Source organism: Notamacropus eugenii, chromosome 6 (genome assembly GCF_028372415.1).
Source record: "Notamacropus eugenii isolate mMacEug1 chromosome 6, mMacEug1.pri_v2, whole genome shotgun sequence".
Classification (NCBI taxonomy): domain Eukaryota; kingdom Metazoa; phylum Chordata; class Mammalia; order Diprotodontia; family Macropodidae; genus Notamacropus; species Notamacropus eugenii.
This window is the reverse complement of record NC_092877.1, coordinates 357,148,650-357,172,520: the sequence shown is the minus strand read 5'-3', so window position 1 is coordinate 357,172,520 and position 23,871 is coordinate 357,148,650. Positions and strand designations below refer to the sequence as shown.

At 37.4% G+C, this 23,871-nt stretch overlaps 1 protein-coding gene across 3 annotated transcripts in view; it reads right to left on the bottom strand.

Annotated features, from left to right (window-relative positions):
• ZBBX (zinc finger B-box domain containing) overlaps positions 1–23,871 on the bottom strand; it is a 153,929-nt gene that overhangs the window by 67,997 nt on the left and 62,061 nt on the right. For all 3 annotated transcript variants that reach the window (XM_072618557.1, XM_072618558.1, XM_072618559.1), the window contains exons 8-11: positions 8,173–8,328; positions 6,049–6,223; positions 3,725–3,845; positions 275–411 (exon numbers count right to left, since the gene is read on the bottom strand). In XM_072618557.1, the coding sequence (XP_072474658.1) occupies positions 275–411; positions 3,725–3,845; positions 6,049–6,223; positions 8,173–8,328 (589 nt within the window). The remainder of the gene's footprint in view (positions 1–274; positions 412–3,724; positions 3,846–6,048; positions 6,224–8,172; positions 8,329–23,871) is intronic.

Below are 23,871 nucleotides of genomic sequence, written 5' to 3'. Positions count from 1 at the left end.
TCATAGGCACAGTTCCTGTCTCTCATCTTTACTTTTTAAAAATGCATTTTACTTAATACAAGATGGTTATTTTATTTTTTTTTCATTCCATAGAAGACTAAGGACCTTTAAAAAAAGAAAAAAGAAAGCATGTTTGAGGGATTTGGTAATCTCTGACTGGCCATTCTAATTGAGGGTAATTTACATCCAAGAAAAACCAAATGTCCCTGATAGAGGCTTAATGCATTAAAATTAAAATCATATATAATCAAGATATTATCAAATTTCAGTGCACCTTCAATACTATCATCTTTTTCACTTAGTATCATGTCTTCGATAGAAGTTGCTAAAAGAGTAGATGGTTCACTAATGGGTATACATGGACTTAGCTCTCTCTCCAGTGATACGTCCTTCGCACAATGAAGTGGGTTCCTGTGAAACAAAAGAGCAATGAAAGTCTTAAAAGGTGATTAAAAAAACCTTTCCTATAAGCAAGTTTGACTTCTTTATTTCACAATATATTACCAAGAAGAGAGATTATGCCTAATTAGTTAGAAGAGCATGGTCCTCTAAGAAAACATCAGGCTATCAACAAAATGCTAAAGTTCACAAAATGCCTCTGCACTAAATATGAAAAAAAAAACCTATTAATTTTTGTAAAGATATGTCCTGCAAGAAACTGGCTAAATTTCCAAGCAAGTAGTAGGTCCATTCAGCCAGTTCCCCAGACATGGCACTCATTGGGCTGTGACACTAAAATTTTCATCCTGACAAGCTTAAACCAATAAGAATTTCACAGACAGTGCTTAGATTCACTGAAAAATCAGAAACATCTACATAAAGTTTGGGGTTTCCATGATAAGGCATGACAGATCTGTTCATAGTCATGTAATTTTAGACCAGAAGGAATATTACAGATCACGTAGTCCAAGTACTTCATTTTAATAAATCTATAAACTGAGCATACAAATGCTAAATGTCTTACCCCTAATCAAGCTGCTAATCAGGAACACAGAACAGTCAATATTCTTCTGATTTGTGTCTGATAACTAATCTCCTGTAATCTCTCCTCCATTCCTACTATTCCTGTAATAGAAAGAAGCCCAAGTCTGCAGGAAAGAGTGACTACAAAATACAGCTGCTTTTAAAATTATTGGCAGTAACTGATCCTAAGAACTACAAGCTCAGCATGCATCAGTAGCACAATCTTCAGTAGCCTTAAGAGCCCTCTTGTGCAGGCTCCATGAAGAGGGTCAAACACCCTGACCACTTTCAGATCCACAGCACTGGCTTCAGTTCTCGATCACCTTTAAAGGAGGGCATTAATAATGTGGATTCATTTAGAAGAGGGAAAACAAGATGAAGAGTCATTGAACGAGCATGGGGTGTTTAGTTTGAAAAAGAGAAGATTTGAACAAGTCAAGCATATAGCTATCTCTGAGAATATAAAAGATCTTTGATGGACCAGGGATTAAACTTGTTCTACTCTCCCCCACTCCACCCCCACTGCCCCGAGTAACAATTGGTGGAACTTACAGAGAATCAGAACTCTCTCAGAATTGAAGGAGGCAGCAACGTGGCACAGTGGATAGAGAACTAGGCCTGGAGTCAGAAAGACTTTTGTTCAAATCTGGCCTCAGACATTTGCTACCTGTGTGACCCTGGGCAAGTCACTGGTTCCCATTTGCCTTAACCCACTGGAGAAGGAAATGGCAAACACTCCAATAGCTTTGCCAAGAAAACTCCACAGACAGTACTGGCATGAAGAGTCAGACACGACTAAATGAAAAATAATAACAAGAAAGGAATACCTCATTAGAGAGGAGATTCCCTTTCAGCAATGAACTTCAAGTATAAAATGAAAACAGCTGTGTGATCACTTTTGTACAGTAGATTTATAAAGGGGGTTCTCAGGGAAACAGACCATATTGTATGGCCTCTGAGGTTCTTTCTAACTCAGAGATGCTAATTTGCACCATGACTGAAACCCACTCCACACTAACAGGACAAGAAGTCTTTGTCTCTGAGAAGTGAGGTTATGCGATCTATATGCTAGGAAAGGGAAAGACTGGGAACTTCCTTATTGATCATTGGTCTTTAATACTGATGTGTAACTGTAACTAGAAAGTGAAACTATAGGAATACAAATCCACATGTATGTAAAAATAAGCACAGGTATATATGATAAACATGAAAGAGAGAGACATTTGTCAGTAGATTACTTTGGGCTATTTTTCTAATGGTAAAAACAAGGTCTACTGAGCTCTCAACATTCTTACCAGTCCATCCTTGTGACCACTGGAACACCTTTTTGAGACACCTCAGCACAGCATGGGTAGAGTCTGGGACCATAAGATAGCTTTTTCTCTATAAAAATAATCTAACAATCATTATAGAATGATTGAAAGACTGGTCTTTACCTAGTGTTATTACATTTTCTCTAATTGAGCTAAATGAATCCTAATAGGGAAATTCTATTTAAAAGTTGGTATTTGCAGACAAGAAAAAAAAAGATCTTAGACTACAGAATATTCAAAGTAAAGTCTGAGATGACTTCAGGTGACTGCTCACATGGCATAATGTCGAGGTTGCAAGGCTGTCAAGTGAAACAACCAGAATGAAGAAGACATAGGTCTTTATATTCCTGGCCTCAAGTTTTGTCTTGTTTTGTTTTCCATTAGGAGTGATAATTCACACCACGGATCACCTTCTGCACTGTTTGTACTGTACTTGGGAGAAATCATTTAACCAATAATACATGGAATTATAGTCGTTGAAATTATTATTACAATTTTTCTATATAGCACCAGAAGATGGCATGATCACCAATGGGTGAAAGTTTCAGGGATTCAAATGGCAGGAGGAAGATCTTTGAAATTATGAAGAATTCACAAATACAATGAAATGCTTTGTAAGACTGTAAACTGCCCACACCTGGAAGTGCTCAAACAGAAGCTGACTAACAATCTGAGTAGACAGATGGCCCACATGATCTCAAATATGTCTTACAACTGTGACTAAAATGTCCAAAGGTATTGCCCTTTACATGTTGGAAAAAAATGAGTTTTTGTTAAGGCTGGGCCTAAGGAGTTTATCTAGTTCTATCTCCATGTTCAAAATCAGAAACATTTCAATCATGGTTCTAGGTCAAACTTTTGGTCAAACTGATAGGCCTGACTTATCTACCCAGGCCTACAGCTACAGAGACCAGTAACAATGTACAAAGGAACATGAACCAGTACGACCAAGAGTTATAATGGACATTATTCTCAGAAATATTTTGTTTTTGAATTCTGTCTCAGCACTGCATACCAATGCAGAGTTAAATGGAAAATGTAATACAATATGACTGAAATACTCCTAACATTTCTTGGGTTTAAAGTTTTAAACACTAAGTATGAAACTGAGGTAAAATAAATCCTTCATTCAAGTGAATGAAACTTTAGCCTATTTCTAACTTACTGGTTTTCTGACCTCTTATGCCAGATTTGTCTTTTTTTCTATATAAAAATTTTATTCTCTAACACTGGGTCCAAAAATAATGACCTGTCATACTAACAAATGGAATTAGAATTCTCAGCAGAAAAACAGGAGTTTCATAGTGATTTAATCTTACCTTCAAATTGTTATTTATTCAATTATGAAGAGTATGGATAAATTAGCTGTAGAGAGGCACTTTACACAAGTATAGAATGTTTAATAGCTTTTGTGTTGTTCGTTAATATTGTATAAATTGGGTAAATACCTTCTATGTTTCTTTAGCCACAATCTTTCCATATAAGTCAGGCTGTCATCTTTAAATTCAATTTGAAGTGGTTCTCTCCAGATTTTAAGATTTGTCTGTACCTCAGATGCTTCCATTTGCTCTAAAAAAAATAAATTGTTCATCTATCATTCAAAAGTAATTCATTAATTACCATAACTCATCAAATGCAGCTCAGTTCAAGAAGTATGTGTTTGTTTTGTCTATCCCTGTGATCAGTAGGCTTAGACTTCAAAAGAACTGTAAAAGACTCTACTGAATATACGAGACTTTTAGAATACAAATACAAATTCAATTTACAAAGTGCTAGCAACAAAATCATTAAGCTTGAAATGCATATATTATTTTCTTCAATTATTTCTTTACTTACAACCTTATAACAATTCCTATGCTTGTCTTTTTGAGCAAACTGATTACTCTGAAGGAGAAAGAGAAATTAAATAGATGTACTGCTCCTCCATCAGCCATACAACGTTAACACTCTAGAGCACAGAGTGAAGAAATATTCAACAATGACACTCGCAGAAGACAACTGCCTGCCAGAATTTATATCTTTAGGATATTCTCCAAGCTGATGCTCAGATATTTATTAATGAAAAACTTTCTCTTTAATCTGATGCACTGATTTCCCAAATCTAGGAAATTTTCACTGTAATTTATGACATCAAAATTAACAGTTAATAGTAAAAATCATAATAGTTAACATTAATATAGTATTTATGTGTGCTCGGTCTGGGCTAAATGCTTCACATATCAATAAAAAATTAGGTTTTTACCTTCAAAAGTCATATTTATTGTCAATAGGGGCACAATAATACTTTTGGATGACAGGAAGCATTCATCAATCTATTTAAAAAATTATTGGCTACTTAATCATAAGAGAACATCTCAAAGAGGCAAGATGGATAATCCTAAAGGAATGCATTAAGAACTTGTATTTGAAAAGCTATGATCTGAGATGATCCTCACAAAAAACTTCGAGGTAAACATGGAGGGCATTATTATCCTCATTTGACAGATGATAAAACTGAAGTTTAGAGCAATTAAAGAACTACTGCTCATGTTCACGTTCTTAAATTCTCTTTCTTCTAGCCACCGGTTCCCATAGTGGGCAACACCTTCGCCAGGGGCACTGAAATGATCCAAGCATCCAAATGATCCAGCAGTAGTCTCGGGAGCAAATGGGGGGCACTGAATTAAAACAAAGGGGCAGTGGAAGCACAAGAAGAAATGATACGAAAAATCTGAAAAACTCATTCATCTGTGTGTCATCTGTTGAATGACACAGTTAAAGTCAGAATGATAACATTATTTCCAAATAAACACAAAATGTAAGTTATAACCTATCAGTGGTCAATTCCGCCAACAAGCCTTAATAAGAAAGTGTTGGTAGGTGAATGTGTTGCACTTTGACAAGAAGACCAGCATGCAGGGACAGGAATATTTGCGCGTAATGACTTGTTTACAATACGATACTATACACACACACACACACACACATACACACACATATACACCATGATGTGATATTTCATCATCAAAATTTCAATGCAGGAAAAAATAGTACAAATTTACAATAAATTATACTAAGATATATCTTTTTAAAAAATATTTTAAATTCTTTGAAATAATGCAAATCTAAAAAAAACCCCTAAAGGGCTAAAGAAAGTAGATTTCCAGAAAGGTACTTCATAATTTTTTCTAAAGGGGTAGTAGTCTAAATAAATTTGGGAATCTCTGTTCTGGATTCTACCCATTAAATGATTATGCCCTAACAGGAAAGAAAAGATTACAAATACAAAATATAAAAATGTAAATAAAAGAAACACAAAAGTACTGTGGACAATGAGAAGTATATAGAAATCCACCCACTAATGAGATTCCAGTATAATTGCAATGCCCACACCCATAACTCTATATTATATTAAGATATAATTCCTAAACTGACAATATTCAGTTGATATCTTGGGTTTTTTTCAAGAAACAGATATGTCTTTGGGAAATCTGGTGCACAGGGGGAGTGGTAGTAGGAAGAAGTTCAATGTCTTGCCCAGGGTCACACAACTAATAAAGGTCTGAGACTGTGAACCCATGTCTTCCTGACTCCAGACCTAGCACTCTGCTCACCACACCATCTAGATATCTCGTGTTTATGTGTTTCTCTTTCCAGTAGACTTGAGATAGAGTGGGATTTCTGAGAATGAATAAGTAACAATCCACAAAATAGTATTCCAAACAGAAACGAAAATAACCATACTTTCTTAAAAAAAAAAAAAAGACATGAATTTGTGAAAGTCCATCTCTACCTGTTTTGGGATTCTTTTGGATATGTTTCTCTTTGTTCACATGATTATCATTTCTCCACTGAGTTAAAATCTCTTGAAATGATCGAGCAGACTCCTCCTCATCAAATGAACCTTGAAGCAGGAGCCCCCCAGTCTGATTTATCGATTCAGCCTTTTCAGATGGTATAGAATCAACCTAATTCAATTTCAAGCATTAATCAAAATTGTTAGGCAAAGTTTTATGATTTTAACATCTTAGGCATTACATCATGACCTCTTAAAATTAAATTCTATCTACTAACTACCAAATATGAACATTATACTGAAATTTTTATCAAAAACCTGCATGTTTCTATACTTTCCAACGTTCTCTATAGTTATTCAGCATTGTGAACATTCCAATTAGAGTTTGTGAACATATGAAAAACAATACTAGATAAGATGAAGCAACCTGATCTATTGTTCTGCACACAACTTAAAGTTCAGTGACAGAAGTCTAGACAGATTCACTAACTATATACATACATACATACATACACACATGTGATACTGTGTATCACATGTGTGTATGTACGTATGTATATGTAAAGACTGCCTCTGCCTACACTGAGAGCAAAACAAAGGAGAGATTCTTCAATCATTCAGTGAAGGAAATCACTGTAGCCAGTCAAACTGGATAATTCAACTAAAAAAGGATAATAATAATTCTTTGCTGGGACCTGAATTATTTAACATGGCTTTCTACAGCAATTAAATCCATTACATAGCTGTCAAATCTCAGCACTGCATATTATGGACAGAGGAACACTCTCTTTTGTACCTATCATTTAATTCAAGATCCTCAGTTTTCTAGTTCCATAACTATAGGGATACTACGTGACTTTAAAAAGTTAATTATTACATATAACTATTAGAATTATACTTTCTTGTTATTTCAGTTAATTGAAGAAACCCCAATACTATGTGGGCCTAACCTACAGGAAGAACACAGGTACAAATAGCACAATCAAAACTGTTGTATATTTTTACAGATCTTTGAGTCTTCTACAGCAAAACTCTGTAGCATAGAGACCCATTCAATTGGTTCATCAATGCAAATACTCTGAATAAAAACTGTGAATTTATAATGAGAATTGGGGCCAAAAATAAATAGTAGGAAGAGAATGGGCCATTTTGCATTGGAGAAACTGCATTACACTTTTAACAATCTTATACTGTTATCCTAAAAGAAAAAAAACACATTTGCAATGCAAAATTTTCCAAGTATTACATGCCTGTGAATAAATCTTTCAGTCACTAAGCATGAACTTATTAAGCACCTATTATCTATCTGCTGGGCTCTGTGCTAGGCAAATGAGGAGACAATGATAAAAATCGTAAAATACCAGGCTCCTCAGAACATACATTCTTTTGGTGTGACAATATGTATGTGTGTGTGTGTGTGTGTGGGTGTGTGCGTGTGTGTGTGTGTGTGAGAGAGAGGGAGAGAGACAGAGACAGAGACAGAGACATGCACAGAGGTATTTGCAGCACAAGACATGGGACCCAAATTCCATTTCTCATTCCTTCAAACTCACATGCAGCCTGGAAACTCTATAACAAAATGTCGCTTTTCAGTGGCATTTCTGGGGGGGAGGGAAAGTCACCTAGTAGGCACTTATTAAGTGCTCATTATGTGCTGCCTTCTGTGATAAGTTTTGGAGATACAAATATGAGCAGAAGGAAAGGCAGTCCTGTCCTCAAGGAGTCACATTCTATTGGGGAGAAACAAAACACATAAAATGTAAATTCCCAGCTTGGAGAATGAAGGCAAAGTCAAGAAAGTCAAGCATGGTCGGTCTGAACCTTTTCTCCAAATGAAGGTTCTGGGAGGAACTCACCAAGAGAAGAGGACTATAGGAGAAGAGGGAGAAGGCCAATGAGGCATAAGGCCAAAGCTGAGGGGATGAAGCATGACTGCTCTGGGGCATTCTTTTTTGTTATCCTTAATTAGGCTTATTTAACAAATAAGGACAAACTTGCTTCTTAAAAAGGAAACGCTAAATTTTATTGCAATAAAAGTTCCAAAATAAGTATAGAGATTTAGATGAACATGAATTATAGTTCACATAAGACAAAGTTTGAGCTTGTTTTCCTTCCCCTTACCTCAGCGTCACTGACTTGCATAGACTGAGTTTGTAAGGCACTTCCATTTTTATTCCTCTCTTTTTTCAAATTCTGTTCCTCTTGAGATTCATCAGGATGAATTTCCTTTAAAAATCGATGGGCAACATCCAATCTGGATAAAACTTGGGCTCTTGTCTATAAAAGAAGACCAACATATGACTATAAAGTCAAAAGTATAAACTCTAAATATATACTTTGTGACTACTGCTTGATTTTGAGCTTTAACATCTATGCACAGCAATAGGAATTTTAGTTCACTATCTGCATATCCTCACCATGAAAGTGCTACTCTGAGACCTCCTCTTGGTATAGTCATAAACCAGGCTTTCCAAAGGTCTCAAACTAGTGACTCACAATATCTAATAAGTCTCACCATGCTGGAAGGGCTTTGAGTACAAAATAAACAAAGAGGAGTATATCTGTCAGCCAAGCAACAGCCTCTTTCCAGGTATAGCTGTTCACCAGCAAAGAACTGGTTGGCCAAATGTAGGCAATGATTTAATTTGGAGTCACAACAATTTATTAAAGTGTCTGAGTCTATATTCTGGAGTGTATGTGGTGACAGGTGGTGAGGGGAAAGGCTGAAACCTGAATCAAGAAAGGGAGCATATATATAAATCCTTTTATTATATTAAGACTATGTTTTGTATTAATATATTTAATGATAAAACCCTGATATGTGTATAATCTGGATATTCTACTGAACCCAATTAATAGCTAATACTTATCTGCATCAGAGGAAAAAGTTAGAAAATTTATTCAACTCAAGAATTCAATTCAACAAGACAGTGGAAAGTATATCAATGTTAATTCTTTTTTCAATTAAGAGTTTACAGCTGATTATAGGGCTCTAGCAACCACTGAAATTAAATACTATTTAAATTTCTCACTATATATTGAAAATATATGCAAATATTACAAACTGTGCATGCATTTCATACAACAAAAACAAACTCAACCAATATTTTCAAACAATAATATCACTAATCAAGGCATGGGTACTGATTTAAATTATCCCCTTTTTCAAAAAGTTGAACTTCCAATTTCCATGTGAACAGAAGGATAATTCAGAAATTGCTGATTGTTCTTTGGTACTGGCACTGATCAATTTTTAACCACAATATATGTAAGTGGTAAAAGCTCATTTGTTCATTCATTCAATCAATCATCTATTAGGTCCATTTATTTATTAAGCATCTATTAGGTCCAAAATATTTAGCATGACTTGAAAGAATTCAATATAACATAGGAAAAACATTCTCTGACTACTACTACTTACTTACAAGCTCTCAGAAAATTCAACTTCAGTGGAAAATTTTAATGTAGGAAATTGCCAAGAAATCTTACCTCTGAGTTATTGGCACCCTGCTTGATAGGATGCTTATGAAAGACATGCTGAAGCCCTGGTAAAAGTGCAAGGCTCAGCCTGCCCACAGACAGGATTATTACAGATAGACCATGCACAGTATGAAACTACACCACAGGAACTGAAACTATCACAATCATATTTTAACTAAGACTAAAAGGGTGTAAGAATAATATGGGCCCAGAAAACAGCTCTACAGGAGTAATAATTACCACAACACAATGTACAAGAGGTCACCACAGATATTCCCTCTTTCTTTCTGAAGAATATAAAACTGATTCTTTAAAAAAAAAAAAAAAGTAAGTACCCCCACAAGTGGCAAAGGGTGAAAGCACTAGATTTGGTATGAGAAATACAAGAGCTTGAATCCTACATCCTGCCTCAGACACTTAGCTCTTGTGTGACTCTATGTAAGACTTTTAACCTCCAGTCTCAGTTTCTTCATCAGTAAAAAAGAGTAATAATAGTACCTACCTCATAGGATGGTTGTGAGCATCAAATGTAAAACATTTTGCAAATTTTAATATACTACATAAATTCTGGTTTGTAGTAGCAATATTTAGGAAAGAAAGAAATGGCTGCAAGACTAAATGAGGTATAAAGAGATGAGTTAGAGCGTCCAGGAAGAAAGGGATTGTGCCTAGCCAAGATGGTGGAGTAGAAAGATGCACATACACTAGCTCTTCCCCTACAGCCTATAAAATACTGTGAAGAAAGACTCTCACAAATTCTAGAGCAGCAGAAGCCACAGAACAACAGAGTGGAGGAGATTTCCAGCCCAGGGTGACCTGAAAAACCAACAAGAAAGGTCTTTTGCATGAGACATGGAGCAGAGCCCAGCCCAGCCTTGGCCTTGCGCATGGTGCCTGGAGGAGGACCTGAGCATGCCTCAGGGGTGGAATCTCCAGTGGCAGTAGCAGTGGTCTGGGGATCCCTCAACCCACAGGTGCCAAAGGTCAGTGAGAGGGCTTTTTCAGCTGACTGAACAAGGAATCCAAGGGAGAAGGGGTCTTCCCATAGCTCTGGCCTCAGGTGGTGGCAGCAGAGACCACATCAAGCAGTACCAGATCCCACAGCAGCCAGCATTCACTGTTAGATCATAAAACCCCTGGGGGAACTGAGCAGCTGATTCTTACCTCAGCTCTGTGTGGTGGTTCTGCCCCCACCTACTGCTCCTGGGGAAATTGAGCAGTTGATCTTTATCTCACACTGAATGGTGGCCCTGCCCCCACTGAAAGCCCCTGGGGGAGTTGAGAAGCTTATCTAATCTCAGCCCTCAGTGCTGGTTTGGTGGAACTGGAGGCCAGGTGGCTGTGGAGAAGAAACTCTATTACTCACAGATTCTGGGCACAAAAGTTTCTGGTTACTCCCAGAGTAGTGTACATGCTTGACCGTGTCACCTTGGAGGAACTGAGATCTTACAGAGCCCCAGAGAATACCCTACTCTTGACAAAGGACCCAAAAGACAAGTAACTGGTTGGGAAAATGCTCAAAAAAGGAGAAAAATATAACTATAGAGAGCTACTTTCTTGGTGAACAGATATCTTCTCCCATCCTTATGGATGAGGAAGAACAATGCTTATCATCAGGGAAAGACATAAAAGTCAAGGCTTCTGTATCCCAAACATCCAAAATAAATAGTCACTTGTCTCAGACCATGGAAGAGCTCAAAAAGGATTTTGAAAATCAAGTAAGAGAAGTGGAGGAAAAATTGGGAAGAGAAATGAGAGAGATGCAAGAAAATCATGAAAAGCAAGTAAACAACTTGCTAAAGGAAACTCCAAAAAAATGATGAAGAAAATAACACCTTTAAAAATATGCTGACACAATTGGTAAAAGAGGTTCAAAAAGTCAATGAGAAGAATGCTTTAAAAAGCAGAATTAGCCAAATGAAAAAGGAAGTTCAAAAGCTCACTGAAGAAAATAGTTCTTTAAAAATGAGAATGGAGAGGGCGGAGCCAAGATGGCGGAGTGAAAGCAACGACTCACCTAAGCTCCTGGAAAAACTCCTCTGGATATATCTGGGGGGAGAGTCTGACCAGACTTTGGAGGTGTAAAATCCAGTGGGTGACGGACTTTGACGGATTCGGTGCCCAGGCTGGACCGGAGGGTCCACGGGAGGGATCTGTTCCGCGGGGGTAAGACCCCGGCGCACAGCGCAGCGCGGTCAGCACGGCAGGGCGGAGGGGACCAGAGGAGCCCGAGAGTGGTGGGCGAGACCAGCGGAGCAGGAGATAAGTCAGGCCGAGCCGGTGAGAGCCGCTGAGTGCCAGACATCAGCGCAGTAATCCTTGAAATCTTCGGCCTGAAGACGGACTTCGGTGGGTCACTACTTGAACTTCCAGGAACTGGGATGGCAGAGTGATCAGTAAGTGCTCTCTCCTCCCCCCTCATGACCCTGAGGGAACCATAAAATTCTTCCCCAGATTAATCCTGGATCAGCGGGAACAGCAGAAGGGGGCGGGTGGTCTCATAACACCAGAGGCTGGAAAAGTGGCAAAGGGGAATTCTTCCTAGTGTGGTGGAGGCGATCTGGAGGGACAGACGACCCAGGGCAGAGAAAATTCGCACTGAGACCCACGCAAGCCTCAGAGCCGGGAGACGAGCCCAAGGAGGGGCGGGAACACGCGTTAGCTTCTAGGCGTGCCCCAGCCCTCCAGGGGAAAAGGGAAGACAATAGGGAAGCTGGGATTACCATCCCCTGACCTTGGCTTTGCCTCAAGTCAGCTGAGGAGATAGCCTGAGACCAGACCACACCTCCCACACACCTAACAAGCTAACCCCAAGGTTGATCGGGGAAACAAAAAACAAAAGCCTGCTTTTAGCCTAGACACACATCAGCTCAACTTAAAGATCTGTACCTTCTGACTGAAAGAACCAAAAGCTACAACACTCAGCCAACATCATGAATTGGAAAAAGCAGACGAAAAGTGAAAAAACCATAGAATCTTTCTATGGGGATAAGGACCAAAACACAAACACCAAAGAGGTTAGAGCTGAGACTGTACTTCCATCTGAAACCTCAGATGGGACTATGAATTTCTCGCAAGCACAACTAGATTACCTGGAACGTCTGAAGAAGGATATAAAAGAAAAACTGGCCAATGATTTTAAAACTATAAAAAAAGAATTCACTGATGAGAACATCACCCTGAAAAAGAAAATTGAAGAAATGGAAAAGGAAGTTCAAAAATTAACTGGAGAGAATAATTCCCTAAAAGGAAGAGCTAATCAAATGGAAAAGGAAACCCAAAACCTAATTGGGAAAATTGATCAGATGGAAAAGGAAACCCAAAACCTAACTGGGAAAATTGGTCGATTGGAAAAAGAAGTACAAAAATTAAATGGAGAAAATAGCTCCTTAAAGGGAAAAATTGGTCAGATGGAAAAGGAGATGGAAAAGCTAACTGAAGAAAACACTACGATGAAGATTAGAATTGGGCAAGTAGAAACTAATGACTCAATGAGGCAACAAGAATCAGTCAAACAAAATCTAAAGAATGAAAAGATAGAAGAAAATGTAAAATATTTAATTGGAAAAACAACTGACCTGGAAAACAGATCCAGGAGAGAAAATCTAAGAATTATTGGCCTGCCAGAAACCCATGATGAAGAAAAGAGTCTGGACAATATCTTCCAGGAAATCATCAAGGAAAACTGTCCAGAAGTACTAGACTCAGAGGGCAAAATAGTCATCGAAAGACTCCACCGTTCCCCTCCCGAAAGGGATCCCAAACTCAAAACCCCAAGAAATATAGTTGCCAAATTAGAGAGCTATCAAGTGAAGGAGAAAATACTACAAGCAGCCAGAAAGAAACAATTCAAATATCAAGGACACACAGTCAGGATCACACAGGACCTTGCAGCTTCTACATTAAAAGATCGAAAGAATTGGAACCCAATATTCCGTAAGGCAAAGGAGTTGGGACTTCAACCAAGGATCAACTACCCAGCAAAGTTCAGCATAACATTTCAGGCAAGGAGAAAGTCATTCAACGAAATAAGGGATTTCCAGAGCTTCCTGACCAAAACACCAGAACTCAATAGACAATTTGATCTTCAAATGCAGGTCTCCAGAGAATCATAAAAAGGTAAACAGAGGGGAAAAAACAAAAACAAAAACTTGCTACTCAATTAGGGCAAACTGTTTACCTCCCTATAAGGGAAGATGATACCTGTTAATCTTGAGAACTGTGCAGCTATTATGATAAAAGGGATATATGTAGAGGGAACGGGCATAAAGTAAATGATGTCATGTCAAAAATATGATTTAAGTATGAGAAGGGAATGTAATAGGAGGTGTGGAAAGGGGGAAGCAGAAAATGGCAAATTATATCACAGGAAGAAGTACAAAACTATAGTAGAGGGAAGGAGGGGAGGGAGATGAGCATTGTTTGAGAGGTACTCTCATCTGATTTGTTCAAAGGAGGGAACAATAATCTTAAGTAGATAATCCTAACTAGCTCTATAGGTAGTAGGAGGGGAAGGGGGAAGAAAGGGAAGGGTGGCTAAAAGGGAGGAAAGAAGCAATAAGAGTAAAGGGAACTAAAAGGGAGGGGGGTCAAAAGAAGGAGGGGAAGGCTGCAGGAGGAGGGGGAGAAAAGTGAATACTATTGAGGAGGGGAAGGGAGACGGGAGAGCTAAAAGCACAAATGGTGGGAAAGAGGTTGGAGGGAAATACACAGATTGTAATCATAACTGTGAATGTGAATGGAATGAACTCTCCCATAAAACGGAGACGGATAGCAGAATGGATTAAAAGCCATAATCCAACAATATGCTGCTTACAAGAAACACATTTGAAACGGGGGGATACACATAGGATAAAGGTCAAAGGATGGAGCAGAATATATTGTGCTTCAGCTCATGTAAGAAAGGCAGGAATAGCAATCCTAATCTCAGACAAAGCAAAAGCAGAAATAGATCTAATCAAAAGGGATAAGGATGGAAACTATATCCTGCTAAAAGTCACCATAGACAATGAAGCAATATCATTACTAAACATGTATGCTCCAAGTGGTATAGCATCCAAATTCTTAGAGGAGAGGTTGGGGGAGTTGAAGGAAGAAATTGATAGCAAAACTATACTAGTGGGGGACCTCAACCTCCCCCTCTCTGAACGCGATAAATCCAACCTCAAAATAAACAAGAAAGAGGTTAAGGAGGTAAATAAAACTCTGGATAAGGTAGATATGATAGATCTTTGGAGAAAATTAAATGGGAATAGAAAGGAATATACTTTTTTCTCAGTGGTACATGGAACATTTACAAAAATTGACCATGTACTAGGACATAAAAATCTCACAATCCAGTGCAGAAAGGTAGACATAATCAATGCATCCTTTTCAGATCATAATGCATTAAAAATTACATGTAATAAAAGGCCAGGGAAAGAGAAAGCAAAAATCAATTGGAAACTAAATAATCTAATTCTAAAGAAGGGTTGGGTTAAAGAAGAAATCATAGAAACAATCAACAATTTCATTCAAGAGAATGACAATAGTGAGACAACATACCAAAACTTATGGGATACTGCAAAAGCAGTTATTAGGGGAAGTTTTATATCTCTGAATGCTTACATAAATAAAATAGAGAAAGAGGAGATCAATGACTTAGGCTTGCAGTTGAAAAAGCTAGAAAAAGAACAAATTGAAAATCCCCAAATAAATACCAAATTAGAAATACTGAAAACCAAAGGAGAGATTAATAAAATTGAAATTAAGAAAACTATTGAATTAATAAATAAAACCAATAGTTGGTTTTATGAAAAAACTAATAAAATTGATAAACCTTTGGTCAATCTGATTAAAAAAAAGAAAGAAGAAAACCAAATTACTAATATTAAAAATGAAAGGGGTGAACTCACCTCCAATGAGGAGGAAATTAAAACAATAATTAGAAACTACTTTGCCCAACTTTATGCCCACAAATTCGATAATCTAAATGAGATGGATGAATATTTTAAAAAATACAAATTGCCCAGATTAACAGAAGAGAAAGTTGATTACTTAAACAACCCCATCTCAGAAAAAGAAATTGAGCAAGCCATCAATGAACTCCCTAGGAAAAAATCTCCAGGGCCAGATGGATTCACAAGTGAATTCTATCAAACATTTAAAGAACAGTTAATTCCAATACTACATACACTATTCTTGAAAATTGGGGAAGAAGGAGTCCTCCCAAATTCTTTCTATGATACAAATATGGTTTTGATACCCAAACCAGGAAGAGACAAAACAGAGAAAGAAAATTATAGACCAATTTCCCTAATGAATATAGATGCAAAAATTTTAAATAAGATTCTAGCAAAACGAATACAGCATCTTATCACGAGATTAATACATTATGATCAGGTAGGATTCATACCAGGACTACAGGGCTGGTTCAATATTAGGAAAACTATTAGCATTATCGATCACATCAACAACAAAGCTAACAAAAACCACATGATTATCTCAATAGATGCAGAAAAAGCTTTTGACAAAATACAACATCCATTCCTACTAAAAACATTGGAGAATGTAGGAATAAAGGGAACTTTCCATAAAATAATAAGCAGTATCTATCTAAAACCTTCAGCAAGCATTATATGCAATGGGGATAAGCTAGATGCATTCCCAATAAGATCAGGGGTGAAACAAGGTTGTCCATTATCACCACTATTATTTAATATGGTACTAGAAATGTTAGCTGTAGCAATTAGACAAGATAAAGATATCCAAGGAATTAAAATAGCCAAAGAAGAAACTAAGTTATCACTCTTTGCAGATGATATGATGATTTACCTAGAGAATCCCAGAGATTCAAGTAAAAAATTACTAGAATTAATAAACAACTTTGGCAAAGTTGCAGGGTACAAAATAAACCCACACAAATCTTCTGCATTCCTATATATTAGCAACAAAGTCCAACAGCAAGAGATAGAAAGAGAAATCCCATTTAAAGTTAGGGTAGACAGTATAAAATACTTAGGAGTCTACCTGCCAAAACAAACCCAGGGATTATATGAACACAATTACAAGACACTTTTTGCACAAATAAAGTCAGATTTAAGTAAGTGGAAAAACATTAGTTGCTCATGGGTAGGCCGGGCTAATATAATAAAAATGACAATTCTACCCAAATTAATATACTTATTTAGTGCCATACCAATTAAACTACCAGACAATTACTTTCTAGAGCTGGACAAAATAATATCAAAATTCATTTGGAAAAACAAAAGGTCCAGAATATCAAAGGGACTAATGAAAAGACATGCTTGGGAAGGTGGCCTAGCGCTACCAGACCTCAAACTGTACTATAAAGCAGCAATTATCAAAACCACTTGGTATTGGCTAAGAAACAGAGAGGTAGACAAGTGGAATAGACTTGGCACTCAAGATGCAGTAGGCAAGGAATATAGCAACCTTCTGTTTGATAAACCCAAGGACCCCAGCTTCTGGGATAAGAACTCATTGTTTCACAAAAATTGCTGGGAAAACTGGATAACAGTGTGGCGGAAATTAGGCATAGACCCATACCTGACACCGTACACAAGAATAAAGTCCAAATGGGTACATGATTTAGGTATAAAGATTGATACCATGAATAAACTGGAGAAGCAAGGAATAGTGTATTTATCAGATCTATGGAGAAGGGAAGAATTCTTTACTAAAGGAGAGATAGAATGCATTATGAAATGCAAAATGGATAACTTTGATTACATTAAACTGAGAAGTTTTTGCACAACCAAACCCAATGCAACCAAAATCCGGAGGGATGTAGTAAATTGGGAAAGAATTTTTACAGCTAAGCTCGGGGATAAAGGCCTCATTTCTAGAATATATAGAGAACTGATCCAAATGTACAATCATACAAGTCATTCCCCAATTGATAAATGGTCAAAGGATATGAACAGGCAATTTTCAGAGGAAGAAATTAAAGCTATCTATAATCATATGAAAAAATGCTCTAAATCACTATTGGTTAGAGAGATGCAAATCAAAACAACTCTGAGGTACCACATCACACCTATAAGATTGGCAAACATGACAGAACAAGAAAATGATAAATGCTGGAGAGGATGTGGGAAAGTTGGAACACTAATTCATTGTTGGTGGAGCTGCGAGCGCATCCAACCATTCTGGAGAGCAATTTGGAACTATGCCCAAAGGGCTACAAAAATGTGCATACCCTTTGACCCAGCAATATCGCTACTAAGACTATATCCCCAAGAGATCATAAAAATGGGAAAGGGTCCCACATGTACAAAAATATTTATACCAGCACTCTATGTAGTTGCCAAAAACTGGAAGTCAAGGGGATGTCCATCAATTGGGGAATGGCTGAATAAATTATGGTATATGAATGTAATGGAGTACTATTGTGCCATAAGAAATGATGAACAAGAAGACTTCAGAGAGGCCTGGAAGGACTTATATGACCTGATGCTGAGTGAAAGGAGCAGAACCAGGAGAACTTTATGCACAGCAACAACCACAGTGTGTGAGAGTTTTTTCTGGTAGACTTAGATTTTTGTAATAACACAAGAACTTCTTACCAAAAAAAAAAATCCCAATGGAGGATCTCAAGGCAAAATGCCTGCCACACTCAGAGAGAGAAATATGGAAGTCACTCACATATTGTAGCAGATCATGTTTGTGTATGTGTATGTGTTTGTGTATCATGTTCTGATTTGTTATACGATTTCTTTCATTTATCTTAGTCTGACTACATAGCATGACTATAGTGAAAATATACTCAATAGGAAAGTATATGTAGAATCTATACAGAATTGTATGCAGTCGTGGGGAGGGAGGGGGGGAGTGGGGGGTAGGTGGGGGGGATAAAATCACAATTGTATGGCAGTGACTGTTAAACATTACAAAATAAAAAAAAATGAGAATGGAACAGAAGGAGGCTAATGAATTTATGAAAAACCAAGAAATCACAAAACAAAAACAAAAGAATGAAAAAAATGTAAGATAATGTGAAATATCTCATTGGAAAAACAACTGACCTGGAAAATAGATCCAGGAGAGACAATTTAAAAATTATGGGCCTACCTGAAAGCCATGATGAAAAAAAGAATCTAGACATCATCTTTCATGAAATTACCAAGGAAAACTGCCCTGAGATTCTAGAACCAGAAGGCAAAATAAATATTGAAAGAATCCACCAATCACCTCCTGAAAGAGATCCAAACAAAGAGAAACTCCTAGGAACATTGTAGCCAAATTCCAGAGTTACCAGGTCAAGAAGAAAATATTACAAGCAGCTAGAAAGAAACAATTTGAGTATTGAGAAAATACAATCAGGATAACAGGAGATCTAGTACCTTCTACACTAAGGGATCTAAGGGTGTGGAATATGATATTCTAGAAGTCAAAGGAACTAGGACTAAAACCAAGAATCACCTACCCAGCAAAACTAAGTATAATACTTCAGGGGGAAAAATGGTCCTTCAATGAAATAGTGGACTTTCAAGTATTCTTGATGAAAAGACGAGAGCTGAAAAGAAAATTTGACTTTCAAAGAATCAAGAGAAGCATGAAAAGGTAAACAGGAAAGAGAAATCATAAGGGACTTACTAAAGTTGAACTCTTTACATTCCTACATGGAAAAACAATATTTGTAACTCTTGAAACCTTTTTCAGTATCTGAGTAGTTGGTAGGATTACACACACACACACACACACACACACACACACACACACATAATAGAGAGAGAGACAGCACAGGGTGAGTTGAATAAAATGGGATCATATCTAAAAAAAATGAAATTAAGGGGTGAGAGAGGAATATATTGGGAGGAGAAAGGGAGAAATGGAATGGGGCAAATTATCTCTCATAAAAGAGACAAGAAAACAACTTTTCAATGGAGGGGAAAAGGGACGAGGTGAGAGAGATAATGTGAAGCTTGATCTCATCACATTTGACTCAAGGAAGGAATAAAATGCACACTCAGTTTGGTATGAAAACCTATCTTACAATACAGGAAAGTGGGGAAGAAGGAGATAAGCAGGGTGGAGGGGATGATGAAAGGGAGGGCAACGGGAGGAGGGAGCAATTAGAAGTCAACACTCTTTGGGAGGGACAAGTTCAAAAGAGAATAGAAGAAATGGAGTGCAGGATAGGATGGAGGGAAATATAGTTAGTCTTCCACAACATGACTATTATGGAAGTCATTTGCAAAACTATACATATATGGCCTATATTGAATTGCTTGTCTTTCCAGTGGAGATGGGTGGAGGAGGAGGAAGGAAGAGAAGTTGGAACTCAAAGTTTTAGGAACAACTGTTGAGTATTGTTCTTGCATACAACTGGGAAATAAGAAATACAGGTAATGGGGTACAGAAATTTATCTTGCCCTGCAGGACAAAAGAGAAGATGGGGATAAGGGAAGGGAGGGATGCTAGAAGGGAGGACAGATTGGTGATAGGGGTAATTAGAATGTTCAGTGTTTGGGGGTAGGGGGAGGGGAGAGATAGGTAGAAAATTTGGAACTCAAAATTTTGCGGAAATGAATGTTGAAAACCTAAAATAAATAAATTTAAAAAAAAAACAAAATAAATAATGCTTATATAATAGTTTAAAAAAGGAAAAAAAGGACATTTATATTATGTGTGTATTTATATGATGAGTTCATATTTAGTGGAAAAGTGTTTAACTTATATCTATCTTTCCAGTATGAGAGAACAGGAGATGACATAGATATACCTGACATTTGAAATTCACGCACACACACACACACACACATAAACATGTAGAGGCAGACTTTTTTTGCAATAGGACAGGTTTTTCTTCCTCATATTCTCTCTCTTTCTGGTAATTTGTGTTTTGGAAAGAATGGTTTTAAGTTATGGGTTTTTAATTTCTTTTTTCTCACTCTCTGCAGTAGAAAAGAGCTAACAAGGTACTCTTCTGCAAACCATTCTCCCCCTTAAGCTTCCCGCCCCTTCTCGAACCCCTGCCCCAACTCGGCCTCCACCATGCCATCTCTCTTTCTAAAAGCTTAGCAGCTCCAAGGAGTTTTCACAGCAGTATAACCAGTCGTGTCACTGCAGCCCAGAAAGAGCTAGAGAATGTGTCTTTATTGCTCTTTCTCCTTTTCCCAAAAGTACCTTGACTATGCACCCCCAACAGTGTGTGTGTGTGTGTGTGTGTGTGTGTGTCTTCTCCCTCTCATGAACTTTACACCTGTTCACTTCCCTTCTATTTGTGTCTTTTCTGTTTGACTGTGGGATGTAGGATTTACTGGAAGGAGCTGCTAATGCAAAGTTCCAATTGCAAAATAATTTGATAAAGTTTGTCCTTATTTGGATGAGCAATGCTCATTTATTTGTCTGTGGGCTAATATTTCCCCCACATGACCAATGAGTATCTTAATTCTGAATGTTTAATAAATTCCACTTCTAAGACAGATAACAGAACATACTTCCTTTCTCGTGGTAGAATGGAGAAAAACCATGAGAGCAGAATATACAGTGTCACACACAATACCTTTAGGGAATATTTTTGCTTAACTGTTTTGCTTATTCATAAGAGGGAGTTGAATCTAGATGAAATGATGAGAAATACTCTGATATAAAAACAAAATGCATCACTACACTTTATTAAGACAACAAGTTTATGCTCTTATTTTCAATGAAAGATACAAGGGATTATAACTTTCAAGGTACAAGCTGTCAAGAACCATTATTTCTAAGGCTCAAATATCCCGAATTCATGCACTTCATGCATTATGTCAAAACCCAGTCGACTTTACTCCTCAGATGGCAGGACAACATACTACGGGAAGAGGCACAAGTCCCTGTAGGAAACTATCCTAATAGAGCTAGATGGGTTTAGTGCCTGATAAGCACTTACAGGAGACCAAAATGTCATTGCTGGAACAAAGAAAAATGTGGTAGAAGTCCATCTGCCTAAAATAAGGTTCTTAGAAGTGAATGTTCAAAACTAGGTCTAAAAAACTCAAAAACACGGTATGTTTAAGGGCTCTTCATGAGCATCCTATACAAAGCATAATTTATAAACTAAATTTCAAAATAATTAAAGAGAACTACTACAAAAATATCAGAACTTTTAATAAATCTGAGTATCTAATATTCAGAGGCACGAAATTCATACACTCCTCCAGAATTCTCTCAAAGAAACAGGAGCTGGTGTGCCCTGTGATGACTCCAGCCACTGTTTCGGTCTGGCAAGAAGCCTAAAATGCCAACCAACTGGGTGCTAGTGACCCCACAGATCAGGTTGGCACCCCAGGCAATGGGATTTAGCTGCTCTTATGAATCTAAGAGATGGATGGGGTGGTATACAGAGGCATGCTGGCCCTACCCAGAGGTATCGTAATGATAAGATTGGCACAGAGGATAAAGGGGAAAGGAGCATTCCCTCATGTCTTTGTACATTATAGCAGAACAAATCAAAAAATAATAATACCCCACAGGGCAGTAATCCTTCAGCACATAGGGTACTGACCACTCAAGCAGGCAAACCCTGGGTGCACATGAAATAGACTATCTGAAGATGCATGTGCTCTTATTATGCATCACTGCTACATCACAGCAGAACTGGAAAGGTTTTGTACCACTTAAAGGCAAGGATGCCATCTTGCTTTTTCTCAGTGATATCCTTAGTTCTAAGTTACACAACAATGTATTGCCAATTACTAAATCAATGTAATGGAGAAGAATCATAATGACTACCCTCCTTAGCACAAATTGGAACAAATAAGAGCAGAAATGAAAGTTGTTTATAGCTGAAGGTACTGAAATAATGCATGTAAAACAAACTCCACAAGTGCGACTGAATAATGAAACAGATGGCAAAAATAATGCAGATGTCCTGAACGATTTTGAAAGGGAGATGGATGTACTTAGAGTGGAATGCTTGCAGTTCTTTTCTGAGTGTCACAGCATGAGTCCAATTACCACTTATACCAAAGACATTTTTAAAAGGCTGGAATTTGCTATAAACATTATGAACAAAAGTATTCTTCCAACAGTACTTCAGAGGAAATATAAAAACATTCCAGACACTGCATTCCAGAGTATATGCTGTGGTTGTTGCAACAGTTAGGGGAAAAGGTGATGCTGTATGGGAATATTCCTAAGGAAAGGCGCCAGATCCCACTATGGTAAAAGCAGCTTGTCACAGTTACTTAGTTTGCACAATTACTTGTGACAATGACACAAGATCAGTGGAAAATTAATGGAATATTACATCATCATCTAACAGCTATGCCCAGTAAAAGCCAGAACACCATCTCTCACTTACTTAAGACAGCAAAAAAGGAAAATACAGAAAGACCTTCAAAACACAGAACTATATCAGAAATACCTAAAACGTTTAGTCAAAAACTGAAAGTGAAAGTCCAAAGTTTAAAGCAACATGAAGTCAAGACAGAAAGAATAAAACATCTCCACAACAAACAAAGGCTCCAGGACAGAAGCTTGAGAAGCAAAGAAATTAGAACGAACCCCCAGACAAGAAGAATGTGAAAAATGCTTGATCATCCAAAGCATCATGACTCATCCAGTGTGACAGAAAGCTTACCAGCCTTTAATATAAGGAATGAGCAGTTAGGTTAAGAACGGTAGCTGAACCCTATACTCTTCAAAACTGGAAAGCAAGTCAAAATAATGATAATAGCAATAATGGCTAGCATTTATGTAATGCTTACTACATGTCAGTGTGCCAAAAAATTGACAAATATTATCTCATTTGATCTTCACAGCAACCTTAGGAGATAAAGGCCATTATTAGACCCATTTTACAGATAAAGAAACTGAGGCAGACAGAAGTAAAATGACTTGCCCAGCATCACACAGATAAATCAGGTCTTCTTGACTCTACTTCACAGTGGTGTATGATGTAAAAGCACAACACTTTACCAGCTTTCACTCTAATGCAAACTTGACCCCTTTTTCCATAGAGAAGGCATCACACATGGATTACAAGATGAGAAAACCAGTGCCTCCTACAACTACAGACTACTTATAAGTTTATGTGCTTTATACAAATCATTTCTAGCTTGTATCAATTTTTAAAATTCCACAAATACTTAGAAACCAATATGTTGCCTGAGGAACAAAAAGCAAAGGCAAAAAGAAGAATGATTCACAATTGGTTTGATGATTAGTGAACAAGAAATCTGGAATCTCTATAACATTTGGATTATCTTTACTAATTATTGCACTACTTGACTTATGCATTCATAACCAAGTCACTTACAATGAACCTAAACATTGTGAGAACACAAAAGCACTCGATGACCACATGCTAACTGATCTCTATTTAATACTTGCCAGTGAGAAAACATTTGTTGA